This window comes from Falco punctatus (genome assembly GCF_963210335.1).
Source record: "Falco punctatus genome assembly, chromosome: 9".
Taxonomy (NCBI): Eukaryota; Metazoa; Chordata; class Aves; order Falconiformes; family Falconidae; genus Falco; species Falco punctatus.
The window spans coordinates 42,679,045-42,703,516 of record NC_137589.1 but is presented as its reverse complement, the minus strand read 5'-3'; the positions used below and the strand labels follow the sequence as shown (position 1 = coordinate 42,703,516).

At 40.5% G+C, this 24,472-nt stretch overlaps 1 protein-coding gene across 8 annotated transcripts in view; it reads left to right on the top strand.

Annotated features, from left to right (window-relative positions):
* Window positions 1-21,655, top strand: part of GAPVD1 (GTPase activating protein and VPS9 domains 1) — a 31,858-nt gene extending 10,203 nt beyond the window's left edge. For 4 of the 8 annotated variants that reach the window (XM_080401387.1, XM_080401391.1, XM_080401392.1 and 1 more), the window contains 22 exons: window positions 407-541; window positions 663-852; window positions 2,452-2,612; window positions 3,505-3,634; window positions 4,547-4,672; window positions 5,532-5,705; window positions 5,982-6,122; window positions 6,719-6,853; window positions 7,423-7,542; window positions 8,025-8,102; window positions 8,228-8,601; window positions 9,124-9,211; window positions 10,299-10,379; window positions 11,049-11,171; window positions 11,674-11,803; window positions 12,209-12,318; window positions 12,949-13,108; window positions 13,588-13,775; window positions 15,133-15,346; window positions 15,937-16,009; window positions 16,892-17,089; window positions 17,788-21,655. In XM_080401387.1, the coding sequence (XP_080257513.1) occupies window positions 407-541; window positions 663-852; window positions 2,452-2,612; window positions 3,505-3,634; window positions 4,547-4,672; window positions 5,532-5,705; window positions 5,982-6,122; window positions 6,719-6,853; window positions 7,423-7,542; window positions 8,025-8,102; window positions 8,228-8,601; window positions 9,124-9,211; window positions 10,299-10,379; window positions 11,049-11,171; window positions 11,674-11,803; window positions 12,209-12,318; window positions 12,949-13,108; window positions 13,588-13,775; window positions 15,133-15,346; window positions 15,937-16,009; window positions 16,892-17,089; window positions 17,788-17,928 (3,270 nt within the window). In that variant the 3' untranslated portion in view covers window positions 17,929-21,655. Of the gene's footprint in view, window positions 1-406; window positions 542-662; window positions 853-1,769; window positions 1,851-2,451; window positions 2,613-2,981; window positions 3,475-3,504; window positions 3,635-4,546; window positions 4,673-5,531; window positions 5,706-5,981; window positions 6,123-6,718; window positions 6,854-7,422; window positions 7,543-8,024; window positions 8,103-8,227; window positions 8,602-9,123; window positions 9,212-10,298; window positions 10,380-11,048; window positions 11,172-11,673; window positions 11,804-12,208; window positions 12,319-12,948; window positions 13,109-13,587; window positions 13,776-15,132; window positions 15,347-15,936; window positions 16,010-16,891; window positions 17,090-17,787 lie in introns of those variants that run through there. The other 4 variants (XM_080401394.1, XM_080401389.1, XM_080401388.1 and 1 more) reach the window with 4 other exon arrangements.
* Window positions 21,656-24,472: the final 2,817 nt, after the last annotated feature.

The window sequence follows — 24,472 nt, the reverse complement described above, 5'->3', positions numbered from 1 at the left end:
TACACAGTCATCATACAAAGTTACATGTTTATTATATAAGTAACATTAAATCAGGTTAGAAAGTGGTATTGTGTGTTGCTTCCCTGTTTCACTTTTAGTCTGCACTCACCAGATTCTTCAGCAAGGGGCAGTTTAATTGCCATAAAACACTTTCATTTTTTTAAAAATTGTAAGGCGTCACTTAAGTAAGTAACACTTTTGAATGCAGAAAAGGAACGAAGGAAACACTAAAACTAACTGCATGCTTTCCTTGCTTGTTCTTCAGTGATTTTAATGATACATGGTATTTTATCTTAAGATTTTAAAAGTAGGAAGCAAAACTGATATTGTTATGTAAGCTACTTAACTCTTGTTGTAACTTCTAGTAGATGGTCTGTCATTCAAAAACTGTTTATTCTCTTTGCAGAGCTGTGTTGCTGCTTTCCTGGACGTAGTTATTGATGGGCGTGCAGTTGAAACTCCTCCAATGTCTTCTGTTAACCTGCTGGAGGGATTGAGCAGAACAGTGGTTTACATGACATACAGCCAGCTAACTACTCTGGTAATATCATGAGGTCTTAAAAAGAAGTAGTATAAACTTGACGCCATATGTTTACAGATAGGGTAAACACAGCTGATAGTTTACCCTGCCATTCTTACCAACACTAATTGTACATTTTTAGGTTGGCTTTATGCGGAATGTAATGTCAAGTGATCAACTTAAGGAAGATCGGATGGCTTTGGAAAACTTGCTGGCAAACTTACCCCAGAACAAACCAGGGAAAAGCAGCAGCCTTGAAATGACTCCATATAATACCCCACAACTTTCTCCTGCAACTACTCCAGCTAACAAAAAAAATCGATTACCAATAGGTAAGGAGAGCAAGCAGACTTCTTGCATGATTTCTGATACCTTGGTAGATTTTCTGTGCTGTTATTTCAGTCGTCTCTTGGGGCTATTCTTGGACTACACCTTCAGTTCCTACTTTTTCTCTGTAGGTGGTGGAGGATTTTCTTTTGCATAGAAAGCCAGGTAGCTTCCTTACTTTCTGATGCAAGTATGGTGAGCTTCATCACTCTCTGTTGAACTTGAGAAAAATGCTGGAGTGTTTGGTAGCCACGTTACTTGCAGTGGTGATAAAGGGAAAATTTGAAGATGGGAAGCAGATCAAGGAGGGAAGATTGTTTAGAAAAGTGGTAAGATAGAAGTGATGACATTTAATTAGTGGGATAGAGTAAGTTTTAAATTGTTGTGTCTTGGAAGAGAGCAAATGCAGAAGAGGATGAAAAAGGAAGAGCAGAACTTTTAGAATATGTGCTGAGAAGAAGAGCTTTCTTCTTTCTCCATTACTTGCCCAGTCTAATTCCAATTGTTAGTGTATCGTACTGCAGTTTGATGTTGTTTGCAGTTTTGTCCTTTTTTTGAAGAGGATTTCCAGGTCTTGAACTTGTCCATTTCAGTAATATTTTTTTTTTAAATAGGAAGTGTGGTACACTCCTTTGGCGTATGTTTACATGAATGTGACCACAGGGGATATTTTTGTTTGTTTGAGAGATTTGGTGTTAGTGTGCAACAGGGTGAAAATATGTAGAGCTCACTAAGTGGCAAAAACCCCCACAAAACTAACCCCAAACCAAACCTATCCCATGTTGTTTTAACTCTGCTTCTGAATGGTTCTGGTCTTATGCCTATGAAGTAGTGGCACAACAGCATTTATTTTATGATACAAAGTAGGTTTTGCTCAAATTTTTTATTTCTTTTGTTTCATTTTAATGCTTTCGAAATCCAGGACAGCAATTGGCAGCCATTACTGCCTGGGATACTTCTGCAACCAATCTTTCAGCTCATATAACTCTAGTAACCCCTTTTGGTGGGTAATGCCCTCTTTCCATTCTTCTCTGTGAAATGTGTAACACATGACTTAAGCATGCCTTTGGTTTACTTTGGCAATCAGGGGAATATGAGGCTACTTGAAAAGACTAATAAAGGGTTGCAAAATCATCAAAGTAAACCACCTGATGTTGAATTGTGTGTCTGGGGTTTGAGACATCTGTTAGAATAAGATTTTCCTGCTTTTTAGGAGAAAAAAAAATTCTAAATGAATTAAGAGTTTTAAACCACAGAAACCTAGACTTTTTTAATCGGTAACAAACCTCTTAATTTTCTCATATAATTTATTAAAGGTCTTTCTGTGATTGGAGTACACTGAACTTGTGTATGCACACAGGACATAGTATACCTTGTTTCTCTAAACTTTTATGTTGAAAGTTTGCTTTTTCACAGTGTAGTACTCAAATTTAAACAGCAGTTCCATCTGTCAATGTTCAATATGTCTGCATTTTGTAAGTTTATTTAGTATGCACATTCCTAATTCAAAACATTGCGGTTCTGTATTTGCATTGTATTATCTTTTTTTCCTCCTTAAACAAGGAAAAGCTTTCTAATGTTGGTATTTCAAAATATTTTCTTAGCAACTCGCAGCAGAAGTAGATCAAATATTCTAATGGATCAGCACGGAGATCATGAAGGATCCTCCCAGGAGACTATCCCAGAAGTTCAGCCAGAAGAAGTGCTGGTGATTTCTTTGGGAACAGGTCCACAGATTACTCCAGGAATGATGTCAGAAAATGAGGTATGCAGAAATTTTGAAAAGTACAGATATTTTGAAAAGTACAGCCTCTGTGTCCTCTAATAACAGAACAATGAATTTGTGATGCTAAGTTTTGGTAATAAATCTAGCACGGGAATGAAAATCCTTGCCTTATTTTACTGAACTTGAGGCTTGTAACTTTCAAATTTTGTTTTGTTAGATTTTTTTTTCCTCACTTTGTATATCTGCAAGGTGTGAAAAGCAGTGTATTAAGACAGGAAAAATGAACCTGGCAGATTTATGAAGAGGCTTTGTCATCTAGCACGCCTCAGAGCAAACCTGGGCTGTTGTTTCTGAGCCTGAAGAAGCTGACTCAATTATCTCTCTGCATATTTTGTCCTTTGGATCAAGTGGTGCAGGTGAATGACAGAACTGGAACACTGATCCCGATGTTTTTGGCAGCTCAGACTTGAAACGCACAGGCCCAGCCTCTTGTGAGGGTGGAGCTGTGGTCACGTTGCCGTGAATGTTTTCAGACTTACGTTGCTTAGGGTAAGGCAGCCTCTTCTTTCACCAGCTGTAGCACAGCTTCTGCTTTCATCTTTGGTGCCTTGCCTGATAGTTTGGATTATCTCCTTTTGCAGCCTCGTAACGACCAGTTTCCATGTTATATTAGTCTGCTGGGGTGAAGAGAGAGCTGGTGGCTCCATTATTATCAGGACTTGCCTTATGTTCACGTCTTGGTTACATTTTCTCCAGCCTCTGACTTTGGACATAGCTGTCTTTTTTTCAAGTGGAGTGCTAGATATTTGATTGTGCCATTAACTTCTAGTGAAAGCAGCGCAAAAAATGTGTCCAGTGTTTTGTTGGCTATTTAATTATACGAAAAATAGACTATTTTAAGGAAGACTTGTTTCTTTCTCCTGCTCCCCAGGTCTTAAATATGCAGCTTGCGGATGGTGGGCAAGGAGATGTCCCTGTTGATGAAAACAAACTCCATGGTAAACCTGATAAAACCTTGCGCTTTTCCCTCTGCAGTGATAATCTGGAAGGAATATCTGAAGGTGAAGGGCTACTTAAGTCTTGAAGAAGTTTTGTGCTTCCCCCCCTCCTTTTTTCCCCCCTTTTATAAAAGGAACTTCTGGTAAATAGAGCATGTCATCTTTGGCATTTTGGAGACTGTGCTATTTTACCCTGAGAGCCTGTCTTTCCTCTTAGCCATTCAAAGAAAAAAGTCTGGAGCTAAATTTTGACCTGCAAAGGCCTAACTGAGTCTGAGAATTAGGAGTGAAAAACCTAAGTGTATTTAGAAAGACAGAGGGATTTTGTTTTATTTTTTAAAAACTTTTTTTAAAACTTATGTGCAGCACTAATTACTAAGATAATCTAACATAACTCTAAACTTCGACTTCTCAGACTTATTTTTCATCGTGTTTTAATAAGCTATTACATATCTCAGAATAATTCCTGACTCTGGACAACTCCTTTATATGAACCTCAGACACAACAAAGCACAGGTTCATGTGTGGTATTGGAGAGATTTGTACAGATCGCTCAGCATGCATTATTTTGTATAACTTCCATAACTTAGTTTTTGCTCGCTCTCTCCTCAAAATAAGAAAACAAATTAATAGACAAGTAAACAAATTACTGGCAAAGACTTTATTGATGTTTTAGTTACATTAAAATATGGTAATGGTGAAATTCCAGTCATTTCTGGTAATGTATTTGTAGATTATTATAATTAGTATAGTACTGTTAAACATGAGAAGAGCAATTCACAGTGCAGGTTAAGTATCTGCAGAATAGGGATCAAGAATAGAGAAAATGCGCATTAGCTCATCAATTAGTATTTTATATTGGAACTGCTACTTTGTTTCTTTTCATCTTTCTGATAATTGTGTCCTGTGTTGTTAATGCTCTTTATTTAGGAACTATTATTCAAATCAGATTTACAGTAAAATCTGTTTTCACAGGTCCTTCAAATCGCTCCAACTCTGTGTCATCTTTGGATTTAGAAGGGGAGTCTGTGTCAGAGCTTGGCGCAGGCCCCTCTGGGAGCAATGGTGTTGAAGCTCTGCAACTGTTAGAGCACGAACAAGGCAGGTGCAAATTCTCCGATACAAGTGCCTGAGGTGCTGTAGATGATAAACCTGAAGTCCTGTGGAAAAAAGTTGAAAAATTGACTAGTTCAGAAAAAAATAAGTAAAAGTTTTCCTTGTGCAACCACTCTTGCATTTATTTATGGTTTTGGTTTGTTGTTTGGATTTTTTTTTCCCCAAAAATATTTCTTGTACAATTCAGTTGTTAGAAAAGAAATCACGTGGGATTTTGAGGCTTAAGTCCTTTATAGGAAACTGCTCATGATGTTTTGCTTGATACCAAGTTTTTTCCTTCAGGGAATAGGGTGGTCTGGATTAGAGTAGTCTTAAAGCATCTGGGTATCTTCCTGTTTAATATATATTTGTCAAATGCTGGAATAGGTTGCCCAAAGATGTTGTGGTGTTGCCAGCCTGCAGATATTCAAAGCATGAGTGGGCATAACCATGAGCAACCTGCTATCATCGACCCTGTTCTGTGCAGGGGGTTTGGGCTTGAATGATCTCTGGAGGCCTCAGCTTTTCTGTGATAAGTTCTTCTTACAGGAGTTGTATGATTTTCTCAATAGTGAGCTAAGTTTTCTTCATTTTGTCTGTCAATTTGGTTGATAGGTCACCATGTGTATTTTAAGATTTTACTTCTTATGTCTCAAATACGCTTAAAAACTGTTTTAAGGCACATCTCTTGAATAGTGTACTGGTGCTTTACGGGCCTTACTTGAAAACACTCTTATCTGACAGAATTAGGGGGTTGTTCTGTTTGTTTGGGTTTTTTCCCCTGTAATGTACTCTTACAGATTTTCAATCCAAAGTAATTGGAGAAGCCCTTCAAAAAATTGAGAATTTTTTAATTTTTATATAGCCACAACTCAGGATAATCTTGATGACAAGCTCCGTAAATTTGAAATCCGTGATATGATGGGCTTGACTGATGACAGAGATATATCAGAAACTGTGAGCGAAACTTGGAGTACAGATGTCTTGGGAAGTGACTTTGATCCAAATATCGATGAAGATCGTTTGCAAGAAATAGCAGGTAACTCGGTGGTACATCTGGTATGTTAAAATGCTTCACGCTTGCATTAAAATAATGAGGCCGCAGAGCCCTCCTGTCTCTAAATGTTTTTTCATTGATTAAACTGGAACTTTTCTGTAGGAGGATTTTGTGTGCATGACCTGGATTGTATTTAGTTGCTCATTTCTATCTTTTCAACATTGCCTTTCATGATTGCTTTATTAAGGACGCTTCAAATGTGATCATATTTTTCAGGAAGCCTATATCTAGCTATATGCCTCGGCTTTACTTTTGCAGGTGCAGCTGCAGAGAACATGCTAGGCAGCTTGCTGTGTTTACCAGGTTCAGGATCCGTGTTGCTTGATCCCTGCACAGGTTCAACCATATCAGAAACCACAAGTGAGGCATGGAGTGTGGAAGTATTGCCAAGTGATTCAGGTCAGAATTGTGCAGGTTTTGCTTATTTCTTTAGCGTGAAACAAGACTCTTCCAGAGGCATATAATGCAAAACCACAGCCTCTTCCTTTCTTTGAGAGATTATTTTCTTAGGGTTAAGTTAGTGTTTGTGAATACTTCCAATATTAAAAGGACAAACTGTTCTGAAGCAGAGAGAAGTTGAGAGACATACTGTTACTTGAGAAATTCTTAAGTGCCAAAAAGGGAGAGAAGGGATTGCAAAGCAGACTTCTGTTTGCTTTCCTTCCCTGTGATACTAAGTAGGGCTATCTAGGAGCACAGTTTACTTTGGTTAGTGAAGGTTTGACTGGATACTGTTGCGTTTAAGAAATACAGTACTTAAAAAAGTAAAAACTTCTTAGAATGCCCGTGCAGATAGAACATTGCTACCTGTGCAGAGTCCTGCATTCTGTATAAAAGAATATAAGAAAAATCTTGCTGAAGTGTTTGAGTTAGCTTAGAACTTAATGCACTGAATCAACACATGCCCCACTTCCTTCTGTATGTGAATATTAAGGGAGCGTGGCATTGAGTAATGATACTTTTTCTCTCTACTCTCCATTGTCTCCCTTTTGTAGAGGCCCCAGACTTAAAACAGGAGGAAAGACTACAAGAACTGGAAAGCTGTTCTGGGCTGGGTAGCACATCTGATGACACAGATGTAAGGGAGGTCAGTTCTCGACCCAGTACACCAGGCCTCAGCGTTGTATCAGGTGTGTTTGATTGTCTCTGAAAACACTCTGCTCTATTAGAACATGATCAACATCTGCTTTGCTGCACTTGCTGTAGTTACACATCGTTCCACTCATATAATAACTTTCTGCACTTGTTCTGGAATTTTTAAAGCAGTAATACTTTGTTCATCTTACAGAAAAAATAAAAAAGGTGGCAGAGCGTTGAATACTCCATGCTGCAGTAGCAATTGTTAGCAGTGGAGTACTGATTTGGAAGAAACTCCTAACATTCAGTTTTATTATCACAACTTCTTTTTTAAGCAAACCAGCATATATCTACTTTAGGTTGTAGTTTTCTGCAAAGTATTTAACAGAGTGGAGTGTCTTTCTGATGCCCATTGTTAAAGCGTATTATGACTATGTTAAAACAGTCGAAGATGTAGAGCAGAAATGTTATTTTAGGAGTACATAAATTCGTAATGTCTCTAGGTGCTACTGTGAGTTAAGACAGATTCTTACAGTGTTCACCAAATGTTTTAACAGCTTCAGCATTTTGCTTCCTTTTTCTCTGAAAGACTATTACAGATGCTTCTTTTGTTGTGTGTAAGGTATTAGTGCAACATCTGAAGATATTCCTAATAAGATTGAGGATCTGAGGTCCGAATGTAGCTCTGACTTTGGGGGAAAAGATTCTGTGACAAGTCCTGACATGGATGAAACGGCCCACGGTAAGTAAATTACCTGTGAATGAGAATTAGAATCTCTGATAACTGAAGTTTCACAAATGACATTTGTAGAATCCTTATATTGTACAGTTTCTCCCAATTTCAAATTTCTGGTGGCTAAGCTTAACATTTTCCTTATTTGCTAGCACTGTATCTGTTTGACAAAGAGACTCGAGTACTTTATAGTACTGGAACTTCAGTACTAGATCTAAGATCCCCTTTTCCTACTTCACTTTGAGTACATTGATCATCCTCTTACATTTTGGAATTGGTCTGCTGCTCATGTTTTCCCACTTTTTGTGATGCAATTCTTTTATCATTTCGGCATATTACAGAGAACTTTCTGTGTAAGAGTATCTTTAAAAATATTTTGCAATTTGTGTTTTGTAAACTTTTGTTGCTGAAGGCTGTTTTTCCAATGTCCCTTACGTTGTAGGTAGTTCTTGATAGAGTACTAAATGTTTCCCCTCCTCCCCATATTTCAGGAGCCAGTCACTTGACATCTCCTCCTTCTCAGACAGATTCGTTGCTTGCATTGTTTGACCCGCTGTCATCAAATGATGGTAAGTTGTAAAGAATAAGCTTTTTTTAGTAAATGAGCATTTTCAATGCTTCTATGTTAGTACCAGCTAATTTTGAAGAATCTTTAAAGAAACGTGTGTGGCTTCTTTTATGCTTGTGACCGCAGGTGTATTGGCTGTAGTAAGGCCTAAAGTACACTACGCCAGACCCTCTCATCCACCACCAGATCCACCAATCTTGGAAGGAGCTATGGGGGGTAATGAGGCCCGATTACCAAACTTTGGGTCTCACAGTTTAATTCCAACTGATTTAGAAGCATTCAAGCAGAGGCATTCTTATCCAGAGAGGCTAGTCCGCAGTAGGAGTTCAGATATAGTATCATCAGTTCGGAGACCTATGAGTGATCCTGGGTGGAACAGACGTCCTGGCAATGAGGAGAGGGAGCTTCCTATGCCGACCACCAACACTGGAGCAGCTGTTCTGGTGGCTGCATCTCAGTCATCATCCTCATCTCCCAGCAAAGACTCCTCTAGGGGAGAGGTAAGGCTTCTATCAATTTTTTTTTTTTTTTTTTTTCTTTTCCTAGCGTGCTCACTATGCCAGGAAGCTGGTATTAAATGTGTTTAGCCAAGGAATTACGGTGCACTTCTATTTACCTTTTAAATGTTGGCCAGTAATGTTTTACAAGCTAAAGCTACAGATGGTCAGAGTGGCTTAAATTATTCTGGCTTTTCTTAAGTTTACTGGATGAGCTTTATTTGATTTGGTGGGACTGCAGAAATAAATTTGTTATAGTGCTCAAATTTAACATACTGCAGCATCCCATCCTGAAAAGCAATTTTCTTTAAAAAAGAAATAAGTGACGTCTTAAGTTTCTTCAGGTGTTGCATTTACAGGCTTGCCCTCTTCAGGAGGGGTATTTCTAATTTAATCTGCTGTGGCTTTCTGTGCTCTGCTGTAGTTCTGTTTTTACAGTCAATGTAGCAAAACCTGACATGAAGGAGAAATTTTGACTTTACACTTGATATGGTAAATGCTCAAATGTAGACTGCCATTCTACAGATTGAGGAACGGAAAGACAGTGATGATGAGAAGTCTGACAGAAACAAGCCCTGGTGGAGGAAACGTTTTGTGTCTGCCATGCCCAAAGGTAGGGTCATGTCTGTCTGGTTGCAGTACTTTAGTAAGAGTGCATGCTGCCTTTATTGTATCTTTAGGCACTTCTATGGAAAATGTTTACAGTTTCACTTTGAAAAGACCGGACTGACTTAAATCTGTTACAGGGTAACAGCTCTCCTTTTAAGAACTAAAGGTTTCTTATCTATAAAATTCAAGTGTTGCAGTAAAGAGAGAATTACTGAAATACAAAATATGCAGTGCCTATAAAGAGGTGTGTAAGCTGAAAGGAATTTGATTAGGCGTTATGTTATCTTAAGCATTTGTTAACTTTGGAATCCTTAGGTAAGGCTAGTCATTTCATAGTTTTATGGTATTGACTTCATCGCAGCTTCATAGCAAGCTAGTCTTAATTCCCGACGGATGGTAGTGTGCTAGTTGAAGGATATTGATAACTTAGGATATCTTTTGTTACACGGCATGAGTGGAATTAGACTTTGGCTATTTATGAAGTAAAGCTTGTTCAAGATACTTGGCTTTCATGCTGTGAATAATGTCAACTGAGGATGGAACAATGGGTGCAATATTAGATATTCTTGCCTATTTTTAAAAGAGACTTTCAGTTAGAAAAGAACGAATGTAACCCTTGCAGTCTCTGTGTGACTTTAGATAGTGTTATCATATTTTAATACCACTTTGCTTTTCCATTTCACAAGGTGCTGTCTTTGCATCTTCTTCCTGAGCTTACTAGAGGGAATGAGTGGCCTGAAAAGATCTGTGTCCTTGTGACCAATATTTGAGTTAGGGCTATTGTCTAAACTAAAGTATAGATAAATATGTAAATAAAAACGGGAGGCTACCTGACTCCCTTGGCTAGTAGTTGCCTAGAGTGTACTGTACCTGGAAGCAAAACTGTTCTGCCTGGCTCATGGTGGCATGTCTGTTAAAGGTAGAGCTTACTACATATGATGACAGTACAGTGCTGTTCCACCCCATAGATTGGTTATGCTTTTATTGAAGTTTATTTGATGACAAGCTTCTGTATTAGCCAGTTTCTTAAAGTTTCTTCAATCTGGCCATTATCTCAGAATAGTCTTTGATCGGATACCTTGCATTTTCAGCTCCTATTCCATTTAGAAAGAAAGAAAAACAAGAAAAGGACAAAGATGACATGGTGCCTGACAGGTACTCAGCACTTCAAGGTATGTGAATAATACCATCATAGTAATCTTCTCTCATAACATGCCCTCTAGAGTTCCAGAGTGCCCACCAGGTATCTATTTACAGAAAGGTATATGCTGTTGTAGTTAGTGTTCCCAACTGGCTTTCTGAATATGAAAGTGGGTGAAGACTTTTTTCTTGACTTAAAAGACTGTTTTTAAATTGTCATGCTTCTGTCAATATGTGTAGTACTGGATTCTCTACTCAAGTCTTCACTTTTTTTTTTTTTTTTCTTTCTCATGATAAAGCTCATGTCCTTATCACAGCTGAGCTGTTAGGATAGCTGCAGGCACGTTCCTGTAATAATTGCTTAAGTGCTAAGTTAAACATGATTTGAACCTGGGTGTTTAGTTTTCTGTTTGCTTAATAATTTCTAGAAGTCTTCAAATATACAAGAACCATTTGTGTATACAGTATAAATATGCTAAGGATCTGGCTTTATTTGTTCACTTAAACTGTGCTGTTTTTTTCTTTCTGCTTTTGCTTCAGACTTTATAAATATGTTTGAATTGTGGCTGCATGGAACACAAGCAGCTATTTGTTTGATGCAGCTAAAAACAGAGTCCAAATGTGTACGTCTAAATTTTTGTGTTTGCATTCAGTTGGCACAATACAAGGTTAACTCCTGTTGTTTTTAATGGCCTTTTCAGATGATCCCAGCCCAAGGCTCAATGCACAGGCGCAAGCTGCAGAGGACATTCTGGACAAATACAGGAATGCAATTAAGCGAACCAGTCCTAGTGAAGGAGCCATAGTAAACTATGACAGTGCAGGTGAGAACCCGGCTTTTGTAGCCATCACCAGCATAGTTTCTCCTCCTTAAAGATAAAACCACTTCAGTATTCTAGACCAATGTTATTACTAACAGCTGAACAATGTGAGCTCTAAACCAGGGACATTGTGTCAAATAATCTGTGGAACAATCCCTCAGAGGCTGGGAATTAAATCAGTATTCCCAAGGACAGCTCTTTCATATTGCCGTTGAGGTGGCTGTTTGTTAATAGCACATCACTTACCTTTTTTTGTGTTGGTTTTTTTTTTTAATGGATACTGAAGAAGTATATTATCTTCCAAAACTGATGCAGTTTCTTCTTTGTGACTTGTAGATTGTGTATTTTTAATACACTTTTTTCACTTATCCAGAACAAGTTTTATTTGCTGTCTCCGTTCCCTCCCTGACCTTAGAATAACCAGAAAAGCAGAGAGAATATTAGTCTAGTTTTTTTCTTCTGACTCCTCTCTTCAAGCGTAATGTTGTTTTTTTCATTTCCATAGAGGCTATTGGGGATGGTGAGAGTATGCATGACTCTCCACGTGATGAGGCTTTACAAAACATGTCTGCAGACGATCTCCCAGACTCTGCAAGTCAAGTAGCACAGCCACAAAGTTCTGCTTTCTCCTATAGGTAAATATATTTGCAGGTTTAATCTTACCCACAAAGTAGAATTAAAAGCTGAAGCCATGTGATTAGCTCCCACAAAAATCTTAATATGGGTCAATTGTAAACTTTTACATGCTTTTAGTCTTAAGCATCTCAAACTGTTGTATTTCCACTGGTAAAGGGGGAATTTTGTAACCTGAGAGGACAGAGCAGTTCAGTGTTTAGGAAAATTCCTGTGAAACTGGTCTAGGTGCTATATCAAGAGAACTGATATTCTGAAGTCACAACAACACTGGTATATTAAAATAATGTTAAATAACTTTTACACAGTATTTAAAAAAACAAAACCAAAGAAACAAATACCAAAGACTGCTTATTGAAGAAGCAGCCCTTGCAGCAACTGTTAAGAAAATATTTTTCCTCTTTAAGGGATGCGAAGAAGAAATTGAGATTGGCTCTTTGTTCAGCAGATTCTGTTGCCTTCCCGATGCTGACACATTCAACAAGGAATGGTCTACCAGACCACACAGACCCTGAAGGTAAATGTTCTTTATACATACAGATATTTTGTATTGTGTGTGGCTTTTCTTTTCCCCCATCTAATGGCACTCTTACTGCACCATTTATGGGAAACTTCTGTTCGCATAGATACAGAAGGCATAGGCTGCCTTTTGCCCCCCAGTATGTTTTCTTTCTTCATGAACAAACCTGCCAACAAAATCTGGTCTAATTTTTTTGTAATGAAGTATCTTGGATATAGTGCAGGTATAGCCTGTAACTATAGAATAGACTTCTAAAATGCTTGTACTGTTGGGAGTTGTGCTACAGTACTAATAGAGTAACTTCAATGATTTACTGAGTCTTTATGTTGACTTAGTATATGTCTTGCGTTTGCATCCCTGCATTCCTTCTAGGTTTATTTGCGGACAAGTGAATTTGTCACCTTACCTGGTCCTCTTCACGTTTTAGAATGGTTCTAAATAAGATATTGGTGTGAAAACGTATCCCTTGATAGCTGGAAAATTCAAAAAGACTTACTAAACTGTTTTTAAAATAACATTTGTTACCTAAGGTACAGAAGTTTTGTTTTGAACTGTTACATGTTTCCTATATTTAAAACCAATGCCTACATCTCTTTTCCATAATAATTTTCCTTTGTTCTTTATTAGATAATGAAATTGTGTGCTTCTTGAAAGTTCAGCTAGCTGAAGCTATTAACCTCCAGGACAAGAACTTGATGGCCCAGCTGCAGGAGACAATGCGATGTGTAAGCCGCTTTGATAACAGGACCTGTCGAAAGCTGCTGGCATCTATTGCAGAGGACTATAGGTAGTTTGTTCAGTATCTTACTGTTAATGGGTTTCCAAATGCATATATTTATTCACTAGTAGATTGGGAAGATCCCTTTTGGTTTAAATCGTGCTTTACCAAATCAGGTTATTACATCTCTGCTTCCCCACAAAATGATGGAATTGTCTCATCTATCTGAAAATGGCTTAAAAAAGCTTGGACCTTAAGTCGGTCCAGATAGTAACAAACTCGGGTTAAATAAATTTGTGGGTAATGTTCAATTCTAACACACAAGAGATGCTGTGTGGAACTTGCTTTAGTCTGGCATTCAGGAGTGCTGCAAGGGCAGTGAATTCAGTTAGAGAAATCTGTGTAAGGCAGAACTTCCTAATTCAGGCATTATCTTTGCTTTACAAACAACAGGTTGAAGATTCCTCTGACACTACAACTTAACTGTATGTGAAGCTCTTAGTCTCTATCTTTATTATGAATCTAGTGTAAAGTACTCTTTATTTTAGGAAAAGAGCTCCGTATATCGCTTATTTAACTCGATGTCGCCAAGGCCTGCAAACAACACAAGCACACTTGGAAAGGCTGTTGCAGAGAGTTCTGCGAGATAAAGAAGTGGCAAACAGATACTTCACTACAGTATGTGTGAGGCTACTGCTGGAAAGCAAAGAAAAGAAAATAAGGGAATTTATTCAAGGTAAGATTAATGCAGACTGTGTAATGTTTATATTCTTCTACTCCATATTTAAATGCTGCCTTGGGTTATGTTTTAATGCAACTTCTGGTCTAAGGAGCAGATTCCTAAATAGGCTTTCATTTCAGCTGGTGAATTAATGGCTCAAATAGACAGATTTCTGTGACTTAACAGTGTGTTGTGGCAGCTGAGCCATGGTAACTGTCTGCATTTTTCATGGAGTAAGAGAATGAAGGTAATTTGACCTCACTTGGCCTAAAAAGTTATGCTAAATCATATTGTCTAGCATCTGCCCCATGGAAGAAGCATGAATAACATTAATTATTTTAGATCTACTGATAAATGATAAGTTAAGTCGCAGCACTCAGTCCTCAGTATGGAGCTTGTGGTTGCACCTTAGAAGATATGGGGAATAATAGTAGTGTGAATCAAATGATTAAAAAATCAAAAGATTCAAAAATACCATAGCATAAGGGACAGCAGCACCAGGAGGACAACGTCTCAAAGCAGAGTCATTAAAACAAACTGTTTCTTTGTTCTCTATATACATAGCTGACTTAATGAAGTACATAAGAAATTTGGAGTCAGTTCTTGCTCCCAGAGCATATAGTGCTGGATATTAAATGTGCCTGAATAGGCTGTAATTAATATGAGAACTTGTATATGCTGGGATTCAATTTCTGGTAAAAAGATTCAGTGACCCAGGAAAGAGTTAAAGGCCTTTCTATGGACGGAGGGGAGACAGCTATTTCTGGATGATACCAAAGAGAAATTGGCAACTGTGGCGTTCAGGCTGCTGGCATCTGTGAGTGGCAGTTGTCTTCTAGTGCAGAGTGCTATAAATATGAAGCCGATGAATACCAGTGATTAGGTCAACACTCATTCTGTAGTTTGTAGATGAATATGAGTGGTGCAGCTATGCATACTTGATAAAGGTAGGGGTAGGAAATGGTACAGATTGTTTTTCCTGGTATCTTCTGCTACTCCCCCTTTCAGCATCTAACAACTTTGTATGTGCTGGTTCTTACCAGCGGCTCTTCTAGTGATGTTCTGGGTGTTATCTCTGTCGGTGGCTGGGAAGAAGGTATGAGAACTGGTACTGCAGAGTAGGTGATTAACACAGAATCAAGTAGAGTATTTTGACCATATGCTTTGCTAAATGTGTTCTATGTGCTTTTCCTTTAATGACTCCATTTACTTCAAGTGTTCCTGCTCATATTTCCCTTACTGGGGCATGGGCAAAACAGCCTCAGTGCTGCCTGGAAAGACATCTGAAGTGGATTCTGGGCTTCTCTCTCCAGGAACATTTAATAGAAATAATGTTTTTTACTTAACTGAATGTTCTCTCTCTTTTTAACAGATTTCCAGAAACTCACAGCGGCAGATGATAAAACAGCCCAAGTTGAGGATTTTCTTCAGTTCTTATATGGGGCTATGGCTCAGGATGCTATTTGGCAGAATGCCAGCGAAGAACAACTTCAGGATGCACAATTAGCTATAGAACGCAGTGTGATGAATCGTATTTTCAAACTTGCGTTCTATCCTAATCAGGATGGAGATATTTTGCGTGACCAGTAAGTCAATGTAATTTCAAGCACTTAGTTTCTCTTTTGCAGTTGGTGCAGATGGAGGCTGTGCAGTCTTCATGTGACAGACTTGACTAAGTCAGCCACGCCATATGAACTCGTGTTTTCATTTAGAATGTTTTGTGAAAGAACAAGGAAGTGCTTTAGCATCATGTGCAAAAGTTTGTGTTTGGAACAAACTGCCAGAGTAGAATAAAATTGTAAGTCTAACAGCTTGGGCTATAGACTTTCAGATCTGAAAGTCTGTATGTTGAGAGAATAATCAAAATCTACCTCAGGACTCCTTTCATATTCTGTTTTGGTACAGTGTTTTCCATGCATTTGGAGTTTTGGGTTTTTGTGTTTTAGAACATACGCTGTTTGACTGCTCTACTGGCTGTGTGGTTGTATTTGATCACATGACAATATGCTCTGCATCTCCTACTGACCTAGAGTCCGTTAGCTGTAGGACCATCATGACTATCTGCATTCCTGAACATCTCTCTTGCAGTATCCAACTTATAACTAGTGTGATACCCAGGAGACTACTGGCTGGCTGCTGCTTACTTTTCACTTTTATTTTTTGTGTTTGTTTTCAGGGTCCTGCATGAACACATACAGAGGTTATCTAAAGTAGTGACTGCAAACCACAAAGCACTTCAGATACCGGAGGTAACTTCTCCTTTCCTTCACTTTCTTTTGTGTGTCGGGGCACGTGGTTTAGATTGTGTTTGGGATGGGGAGAGGGTTGTTTTTGTTTTACACTTAGAACCATTGCTTTTCTATCTGTGACAGGTGAAATATCCTGCAGGAAAAACATGCTATACCCATGCTTTCGTATTTTCCACTGACTGATCCTTCCAAACTAATTTTTTTCTGATTTTACCACCTCTGTCCTGATAGTAAAATTTAAGAACTAATGCTACGCTGCACTACGATGCAGTAACTTCCTGATAATTTGCTTCAAAAGGCAATGTTTGAATTCTGTATGCTTCTAATGTGATTCATGTGCCACAGCTGTGGTTTACAGCTGTCAAGTTAACTTTCTGAACTAGCCAGAATTAATGGAACCTTGCAGATCCGTGAATTTGCCCAGTGCTTTCACTTTTCTCATGGTTACTAAGATAACTAAAAGCAGGTTGGCAGGCTTAAGAAGTCTGTCAGAGGCTGGATGTTAGCAGCTTTCCTAGTTCTCAATTCAGCTCTTGAACTCTGTGATTCAAAACAGTGAGTGTTCATAAAGCTGCTGATATGGAAGACTCCGACATACAGCTCTACCTTTATTTGAAATGATGTACTGGAGAAGTCGCAAAGAAGTACAGACTAATTATGTCAGTTAGTTGCGCTTAGAGTACTGGCTCCTTGTAGTTTTTTATTATAACACAGCAGGAAGCCACCATCGTTGTGAGTGTAATGTAACCATCTTGGCTTAAAGCTTCCCATTTCTCTGGAGCTTTGCTCCTGCCTGCAGGTCTCTTGTACTTCAGATCCTCTGTGGTGCACAGCAGTAGTTTGGACAAACAAAAACTGGCAGCATGTTGGTTTTTTTCCTAGGTATATCTACGGGAGGCACCATGGCCATCTGCACAGTCTGAAATCCGCACAATAAGTGCTTATAAAACCCCCCGAGATAAAGTACAGTGTATCCTGCGAATGTGTTCAACCATCATGAACCTGCTTAGTCTGGCAAATGAAGATTCGGTACCTGGGGCAGATGATTTTGTTCCTGTTCTGGTATTTGTCCTCATAAAGGTGAGTTATTTTGGAAAGATCACAAACCCCACCTAATTCTTGCAAATTTTAGGAAGAAAAAGAATGCGTTTGAGTAACTGAGTGTAGACTCAAACCTAGATCTAGTTCAGCTGGTTTAAATACAAACATCAGAAATGTGGTCACAGTTATGGTTTTGAATCCAAGCAAACTTTGCATTTGGAATCAAGGAAACTGGGGTGCAGATGTTGTAATGGAGTGGGTTTTTTTGAGGTATGTCCACCAGTGTCTATCATCTGTGCCTGCTTAATGCTGTCCTCTTTCAGGACCAAGATCCACACTAGCACTGACTTATGTGGCTGACCTTTTTTGACATATAAGTGTTTGGATAAATGTCTGTCACGTATAAGATGCTAAAACAATAGGCTTTTCCATGTGTTTAAATCCTTGATGACTTCTATAGACTCGGCCAGTCTTACCCTTCTTTCTCTTGGCCCACAAGTTGTTTTTCCTTGTTGGAAAAATGCTCCTATCATGAAGTCTGATGCTTTCTGAGTCTGTGAAATAGGGGTTGTCTGGATTAACCATCGCTACCCTACAGATATGTTACAGAATCATGTATTACGAATGTGCAAGGATCACTGCACAAATAGAATTGTATTTCTGTTCTGTATCTTGTAGTGTTTTACATTTAGCTTTGCAAACAAGCTGTGAGTATCTCTTTCTTCTTTAACCCTCAGGCAAATCCACCTTGCTTGCTGTCCACTGTTCAGTACATTAGTAGTTTCTATGCCAACTGTTTATCTGGAGAAGAATCATACTGGTGGATGCAGTTCACGGCAGCAGTTGAATTCATTAAAACTATTGACGATCGCAAGTAACTTGGCCACCATGTGTACGGGCAGACTGTTAGTAGAAGAGGAGGATATAAGAATGTACAACAGCTGCAAAAGCTGAAGAAGAGACTTTTCTTGTATAATACTGTACAGAATTGAGGTATTTTAAAACACCTTTACTAATCAAATTAATTTAACAGATTTTCCTCTTCTCTTTTGGTTGTGTTTTTCTCCCCTATAGATACTGGCACTGCAAAAGGGACCACAGTTTTCAGGTATTTTGGAATCTCAAAACATGCAGAAAATTCTTCACGCTTTTTCCACCACCTCTTTTCCTGAATTCTTACTCACGTGAATAATTCACTTCATTTAATTTCTAATAGAAAACTGAAACAAGAAGAATCAGGGCAACCACTTAGTATACTTTCTAGCTTAATACACCTTTTATTAATAAGACACCAGCCACATTGAAAGTCTGTAGTAGCTGACATTAGTTATCAGTTATATTTCACCTAAATTTAAAATCTGAGAGGACACTGTAAATATTATATAACTATATTTAATGCATTGCAATTATCTTTGGACTCATCATCCTTTGAATAAACAAGCAAAAGCCTCTCTGACCTCTTAACAGGTTATGACATACTGTGTTTTGGTAATGAAAGGACTTCCTCGAAAAGCTAAGATTAAAAAAGGGCAAACTGAACTATTTATTGAAATGTAATTAAGATTACTGAAATTTCTAAAACTGGAATTTATAATAGACAGGGCTTATTAGATAGCTAAACACTTTTTGGCTAGGGCATTAGGGTGTTATAAAGGTTTGGATATATAGAGGAGAGGGACTGTAAGTTACAATAGAGAAGTCTAATATAAAAAAGGAGAAATAAAATACCTTACTGTAATATTTTTTCTGATATATTGTGTATACTGTACAAACCCCAAACAGAGATCCTTACAGAACCTTGGACTGTAATATATATTTTGATTAGTGACATTAAATACATATGCCGGGGTTTCAGTGAATGTTTTTACTAAATGTTCTTCGTGTTGTCTGCTATGCAGCAGTGCAAGTTTTACTGTTCATATGAAATATTTTAAAATACAACACTGTTCTTTATGAAACATATCATGACATCAGTTCAGGGTGTTTTATAGATTTCTCACCCCACCTTTCCCTTAAACTGACAGTTACCAATTTAAAGAAGTTTTTATGCACACCACCACATGGATTTTTCATGAGTGAAATGGTCTGAGTGATGGCCAGTGGTTGTTATTTGTATATAAGCACTTGCTGTTCTTTTTTAGCTAGAATTACAGTGAAAAAGGACAGCGAGCATTTAACTTTTTCATGTCAGTATTATTTCTTGCTCTTTCCAGAGTGTTCATTGCACTTCTGACAGAGGGATTTGTTAAGACTTGGTGTCTGTGAGTGGTAAAGACAACAAAATCTTGCATTCTTTTCAAAATACAATTTATTTTTTCTGTGTGTGCACGCACACGTGTGCATTTTGATGATTAAAACCTGTAAGCAGCTAGAGCTTGGGTAAATAATTTGGTTAATTGAAATTAGAGCAATTTATGTAAAGTATCAAGTGCTTGATTTGGCTGTGCTACTTGTCAAGGCATAATTAAAGAAACTTACTATCTAGGACTCTAATATGTAATTCAGTATAGCATAACTAATCACAGGTGAGAGGGTGGGATGGTATCTTTTTTCTTTTATTTATAGTCTTTCTCCTCTATTAGAGACTTGCTTGTGTGGAGGAGCAATACTCTAGAAACAGAATTCTTCTGATCTGCCTTACTGTGGTAACTCAGTCTGTGTAGCATTGCAATATTCTAGTTATTTAGCCTTGATGGGTTTTTGGTGCTGAACACGTAACTTAATATTGCAAGCACAGCCCTGACCAATAACACTCAGCAGCGAAGCACAAATATGCCCTTGAAGATATGGCCAGATCATATCTAAAAGCAATATAAATTTATTGAAGTGTCCTGTAATATTTAATTATTACTTGAATATCTGAGATGTTAAGACCAATGTGTGAAAGTTCTTTTAGTCCTGCAGTTTTGAGTTTTAGTCGAGGAGAGTATTTGTACAATCCTTAAAGAAGGCACAAAGACACTTGGGTTGGTGATTAGGCCGCACATCGCGTCTGTTTGCAAACTCGGCAAGCAGGGTTTGATCAGCACCATCAGATCTTTCAGATTTCCTCTCCTTTATGGAAGGGGCAAGAACCATTTCCTTCACAGTTGTTATCACTTTGTTTTTCTGCGTAGAAAAACAACTTAAAAGAACTGGAGTTGTTTTGGGGTTTTTTTAATGTTAGTTATTTTAAAACCAGGAAGTGTTTCAATGAGCCCCAGATGAACTGAGTTTTCATAGTAAGATGGTCCTTTGGTCCTTTGCTTCTTCTTTTTCAATCTACTCTGAAAGTCTTTTATATAGTCTTGATAGGTGTAGTTAGAGAATTAGGCTTTCCAAAGAATTAAAACCCTTCCCATAATGTCCTCTTACTATTTTCCCCTGGTGTCCCGTAACATTTTGTTTTAAAACAATAAATTACATGTATAGGGAGTGATGTTGTTAGGTTTTGGTGTGCAATAGTAAAGGTGAAAAGACAGTGCATAAAGGACCAAAAGTAACAGAACTGCTGCCAAAAGGTGCCAGCCAACCGTGTCACTGTTGCTGTAAACTCGGTGCTTTCTGTTAGTTAAATTACTTCAGCTGCTGGAGGATGAATGGAACGTTTTGGGGAAAGGGGAGCGGGGAGAGGTCAGTAGTAGCAGATTGCAGCCACGGACTTAAGGCTCGGTTGTTGACTTTGGCGCTGGTTGTTGGCATGTTTGGAGGAACTGCCAAATTAACCGATGGCATGGCTATGCCCGTTAATATTTCAGAGGTGGTATTTTCCTTTTTTGGGTAGATAAGGGAGAGGAAAGGGCTGGGTTTTTTCATCCCTGTGAGATTCTTTTTGCTCTTAAACCTAAGTGAAATTTCTCTTTAAACCTTTTTTAAACCCTCTTTAAGGAGAATTGGAATGTGTACGGCCTATTAAGTATTTGAGTTTAAAAGTTTTTGTTTTGAAGACCTTATACTACCAAATGCTGAATGTAACTGCCATAAATTTCAGGAAAAAAAGCCACGAACGTGATCCTGTTTCCTATAGGTGAGTTTCTGGTGAGCACAGTGTTGGTTCATATCGCTTGAAAACGTCAAATGTTCTGTTAAGCCAAATTCTCACAGAAGTTTGAGGACCCACTGCCACGTTAGTGCTGAGTAGTGGGGGAGGAAGGGGGTTAGAGCAGGAGCAGCGGGAGGAGGCAGGTCTGTTCCACAGCAAAGCTTCGGGCAAGTGGAGCATGTGTGTTTGGCATGGGTGTAACCTGTGTGGCCGTGCTGCAGTACGGACCGTGCAGCCTTTGGCTGGCAGCGTGGCGGGAGAGCTGGAGCAGCAGGAAGCAGTGGAGAAGGAGGGGGAAGGATACCCCTGTTTGGGTAACAGCTGGTGACTTGGTTGAGCCTGTATTACTTGAGAATTAATCTCTGCTGAGTTAGTAGTGTGTGTTCTGTACCTTTTAATTGTGCTTTACCTCTATTTAAAAGCTTTGTACTGCCTCTCCTCTTTGAAACTGGTAAAGCCTTTATAAATCTAAATTAATGAGCTTGCACAATCTTGTATACAGGAACCCCATCTTGTCTCTAACGTGATTATTAATGTATTATTCTGTAAAAACTGATTAAAAGGAGAGCAGTTTAACGCCTGGATTTCATGTTTCTGCCTTGTTCCAACGCAATCAGCGGCTTGCTGGAGATGGCATTGCAAGTGTGAGCAACTTGCCGCAAAGCTGGCGCGGGCTCCCGCTCGGCAGCACTGCTGCGTGGCACCTCAGACCTCCTTTCTCGTGTGCACCGACCGCTCGTGGGGAGCGGACAGTGGCAAAAAAGGAACAAGATCCAGGTAATGGGAAAGGATGTGCTGCTGAGTTGGCTGCTTAACACAGAGCTTTCCAGTTATTTTTCTTTTTAATCGTGCAGCTTGGCTGTCCTAATAGCTTGAGGGGAAAAAATAACTACCTGCTGCCAGAGCACTGAGAGGTGGCTCACCTGGGGACAGGCACCAGGACCCTGTCTGTTCCTCTGCTGTGTGCTGTTCAGTGCCTTGATGGGAGCAGTCAAGTCCAAAAATACTCTGTTCAGGTCATCTTATTTCTTAAGAAATATTCACATTGCCTATGACACAGTAGGATCTTGGCAGCTGCCGTGTATCCACCCCAATCCGGCCGCTTCACCCACCTGAACAGGGCAGGCTGGGGAGGTGGCGGGACTGGGGCGGCTGGGCGGCAGCGGCACAGTGCTGCCATGAGCTCGGTCCCCACAGTGTTATTGACCTTGATTCTCTCTCATTTGCATCCAGCATTTTTCATCCTCTGGAATATGGTGTTTGGGGACCTTTCCATCATTAAGTGGATTTACAGCAATTTCCTTATGTGTTTTCTCCAAGGGATTCTGTTATGAGAGGCACATTAAATCTCCATTAATACCTCATTATCCGACTGATAAGATTACCATGATAATGAGGCAGAAATTCTAATTGTTTCACTTCTTATTGTGCCTTTCATTAAATCATATACCTGGAAGTTGCCGTCAGAGAGGGAAGCTCCAGCCTGCAGACCGCGGGAGGTGAGCCCCTCCTTGTGCACCCTGGTCCTATCCCCTGGTGTTTGAGGGATGCTGGGGCACGCTGGCCTTTCCTCCCAGAATCCTGCGCCTCCTGCTGCGGCCTCTCCTCCGTGGCCGTGCTACCCGCAGGGCTTCCAGAGCGCCGGGGCCTTCGGTAACCTGTGCTGGGGAGCGTGTTTTTCAAGAGAGCATGTTTTGCGCGGCCCCATGCCCAAGCCCTGGCTTTACACAGCCGCTTGCTCCTGAGGGCGTTTTAAGCGCAGGGGTGTGCAGCCTCCTTCAAAGCTGTTACAGCCCATCAGGTCAATGATCCATGAACTAAAAAGTCTCTAAGCAGGAGCAATTATTGTCTATCATGTGTCAAAGGCACCCGTATTGACCCCGATAGATGGAGCCATTATGGCCTGTTGAGTCAACGATCCATGAACCCTGCGAGCAGAGGTCTCCACAGCCACACCAGTGCCGTCCTGTCTGTCCTGCAGGGCTGAGGGGTGTGCAGGGCCGGGGCAGGGATGGATGTGGGGAGCGGGGGCAGTGCAGGTGCTGCCAGCCGCCATGTCCTGCTTTTGTTGCCCTGTGGAGCCCAGCGGGGAGGCTGGAGCCGAGCAGGGGTAGGGGAACAGCCCTGCCAGACCCCAGGGTTCCCCAGGGGTTGCTCTGCCTCTGCACCGCTCCCCTGTGACCACAGCGAGGGGAGACACCGTTGTGGGGCCATGTCAGTCACACGCTGCTGGTGAGAGCCCCTGACTGGGAGCCCATGGCCAACCTCCTCGGGAAACACCATGGGGGTCCCGCTTGGCACCAGATCGGGCTCTGGATCCAGCAGCTCCTTACAGGGGTGCCTGAGCCATCCCTGTGAACAGCTCTGTTCCTTGGGTCAGCTTAGGGCCAGGCAGCAGAGCCCACCGTGGGTGGCACCCCCGACCCCGCAGGACAGGGAGTAACCAGGGCGAGGACTGTGGGAGCCACGGCTCTTGGCACCGCAGGCATTGGGCACAGGGAGCCGGGGGGTTGGCACCTGCCCCCCTGCCCAGGCTCTTCGCCACCAGATCTGCAGCAGAAAACAGTGCTGCCCTGCACAAGTGGACTTCACCAGGCTCCTCCTGCGCTGAAGAGGCGGCATCTCCATAGTGACTGGCACATTTGGAGGGCAGAGGTGCAGGGCAGGGGGATGGAGACAAAGCTTGTGCAGGAGCAGTGGGCAGACCCCATGGCACAGCCCACGGGGCACCCCTCCGGCACATGGTGCTGCTTGGCCAGGAGTGAAGGCGACGCCACTTCGGGCCCTGCTGGCGCCAGTGCAGCACCTGCACCGGCCGCGCGGCTCTGCCAGGAGCTGGATATGGCCCCCGTGGCAGTGACACCAGTCCCTGCAGCGAGGGGGATGTTGCAGCTGTGGGCAAGGAGCCGGAGCCGCCCGGGTGGCCATGGCTGTGGGTCTGGGCAGGGGCAGCCATGCAGCGCGGCTGTGGGCAGCACCTGGGCTGGGCAGGTGCGTTGCGGGCAGTGGGTGCCCTGCCCTGCCTGCCGCTGCCCACTGCCGCCAGCCCCGCCGGCAGCGCAGCCACTTAACCACACCGCCAGCAGAGTCGTTGGGCTGGGGTTAATCAACATTCATTCATGTTTCCAAGTGTAAATTGAGCATTTGTTTAATTATGTGTAAGTAGCAATACATTCTGGCCATTATCTAAATCACTATTTTATTTCCTGGATGTGGTTTCATAATGCTGGGTTTGTGCTCCAGCCTCTGCATCATTAACAGAGAAGAGTTAATGAATATAAAAGCGTAAAGGCTAATTACACTTTAATTTACAATCATGGTCTCATTTTGGGACCACATGAAATCTGTTTTGAAAACAATTAAAAAAAAAAAAACCAGCCCAGTGAAGGTCTGGTGAGTAG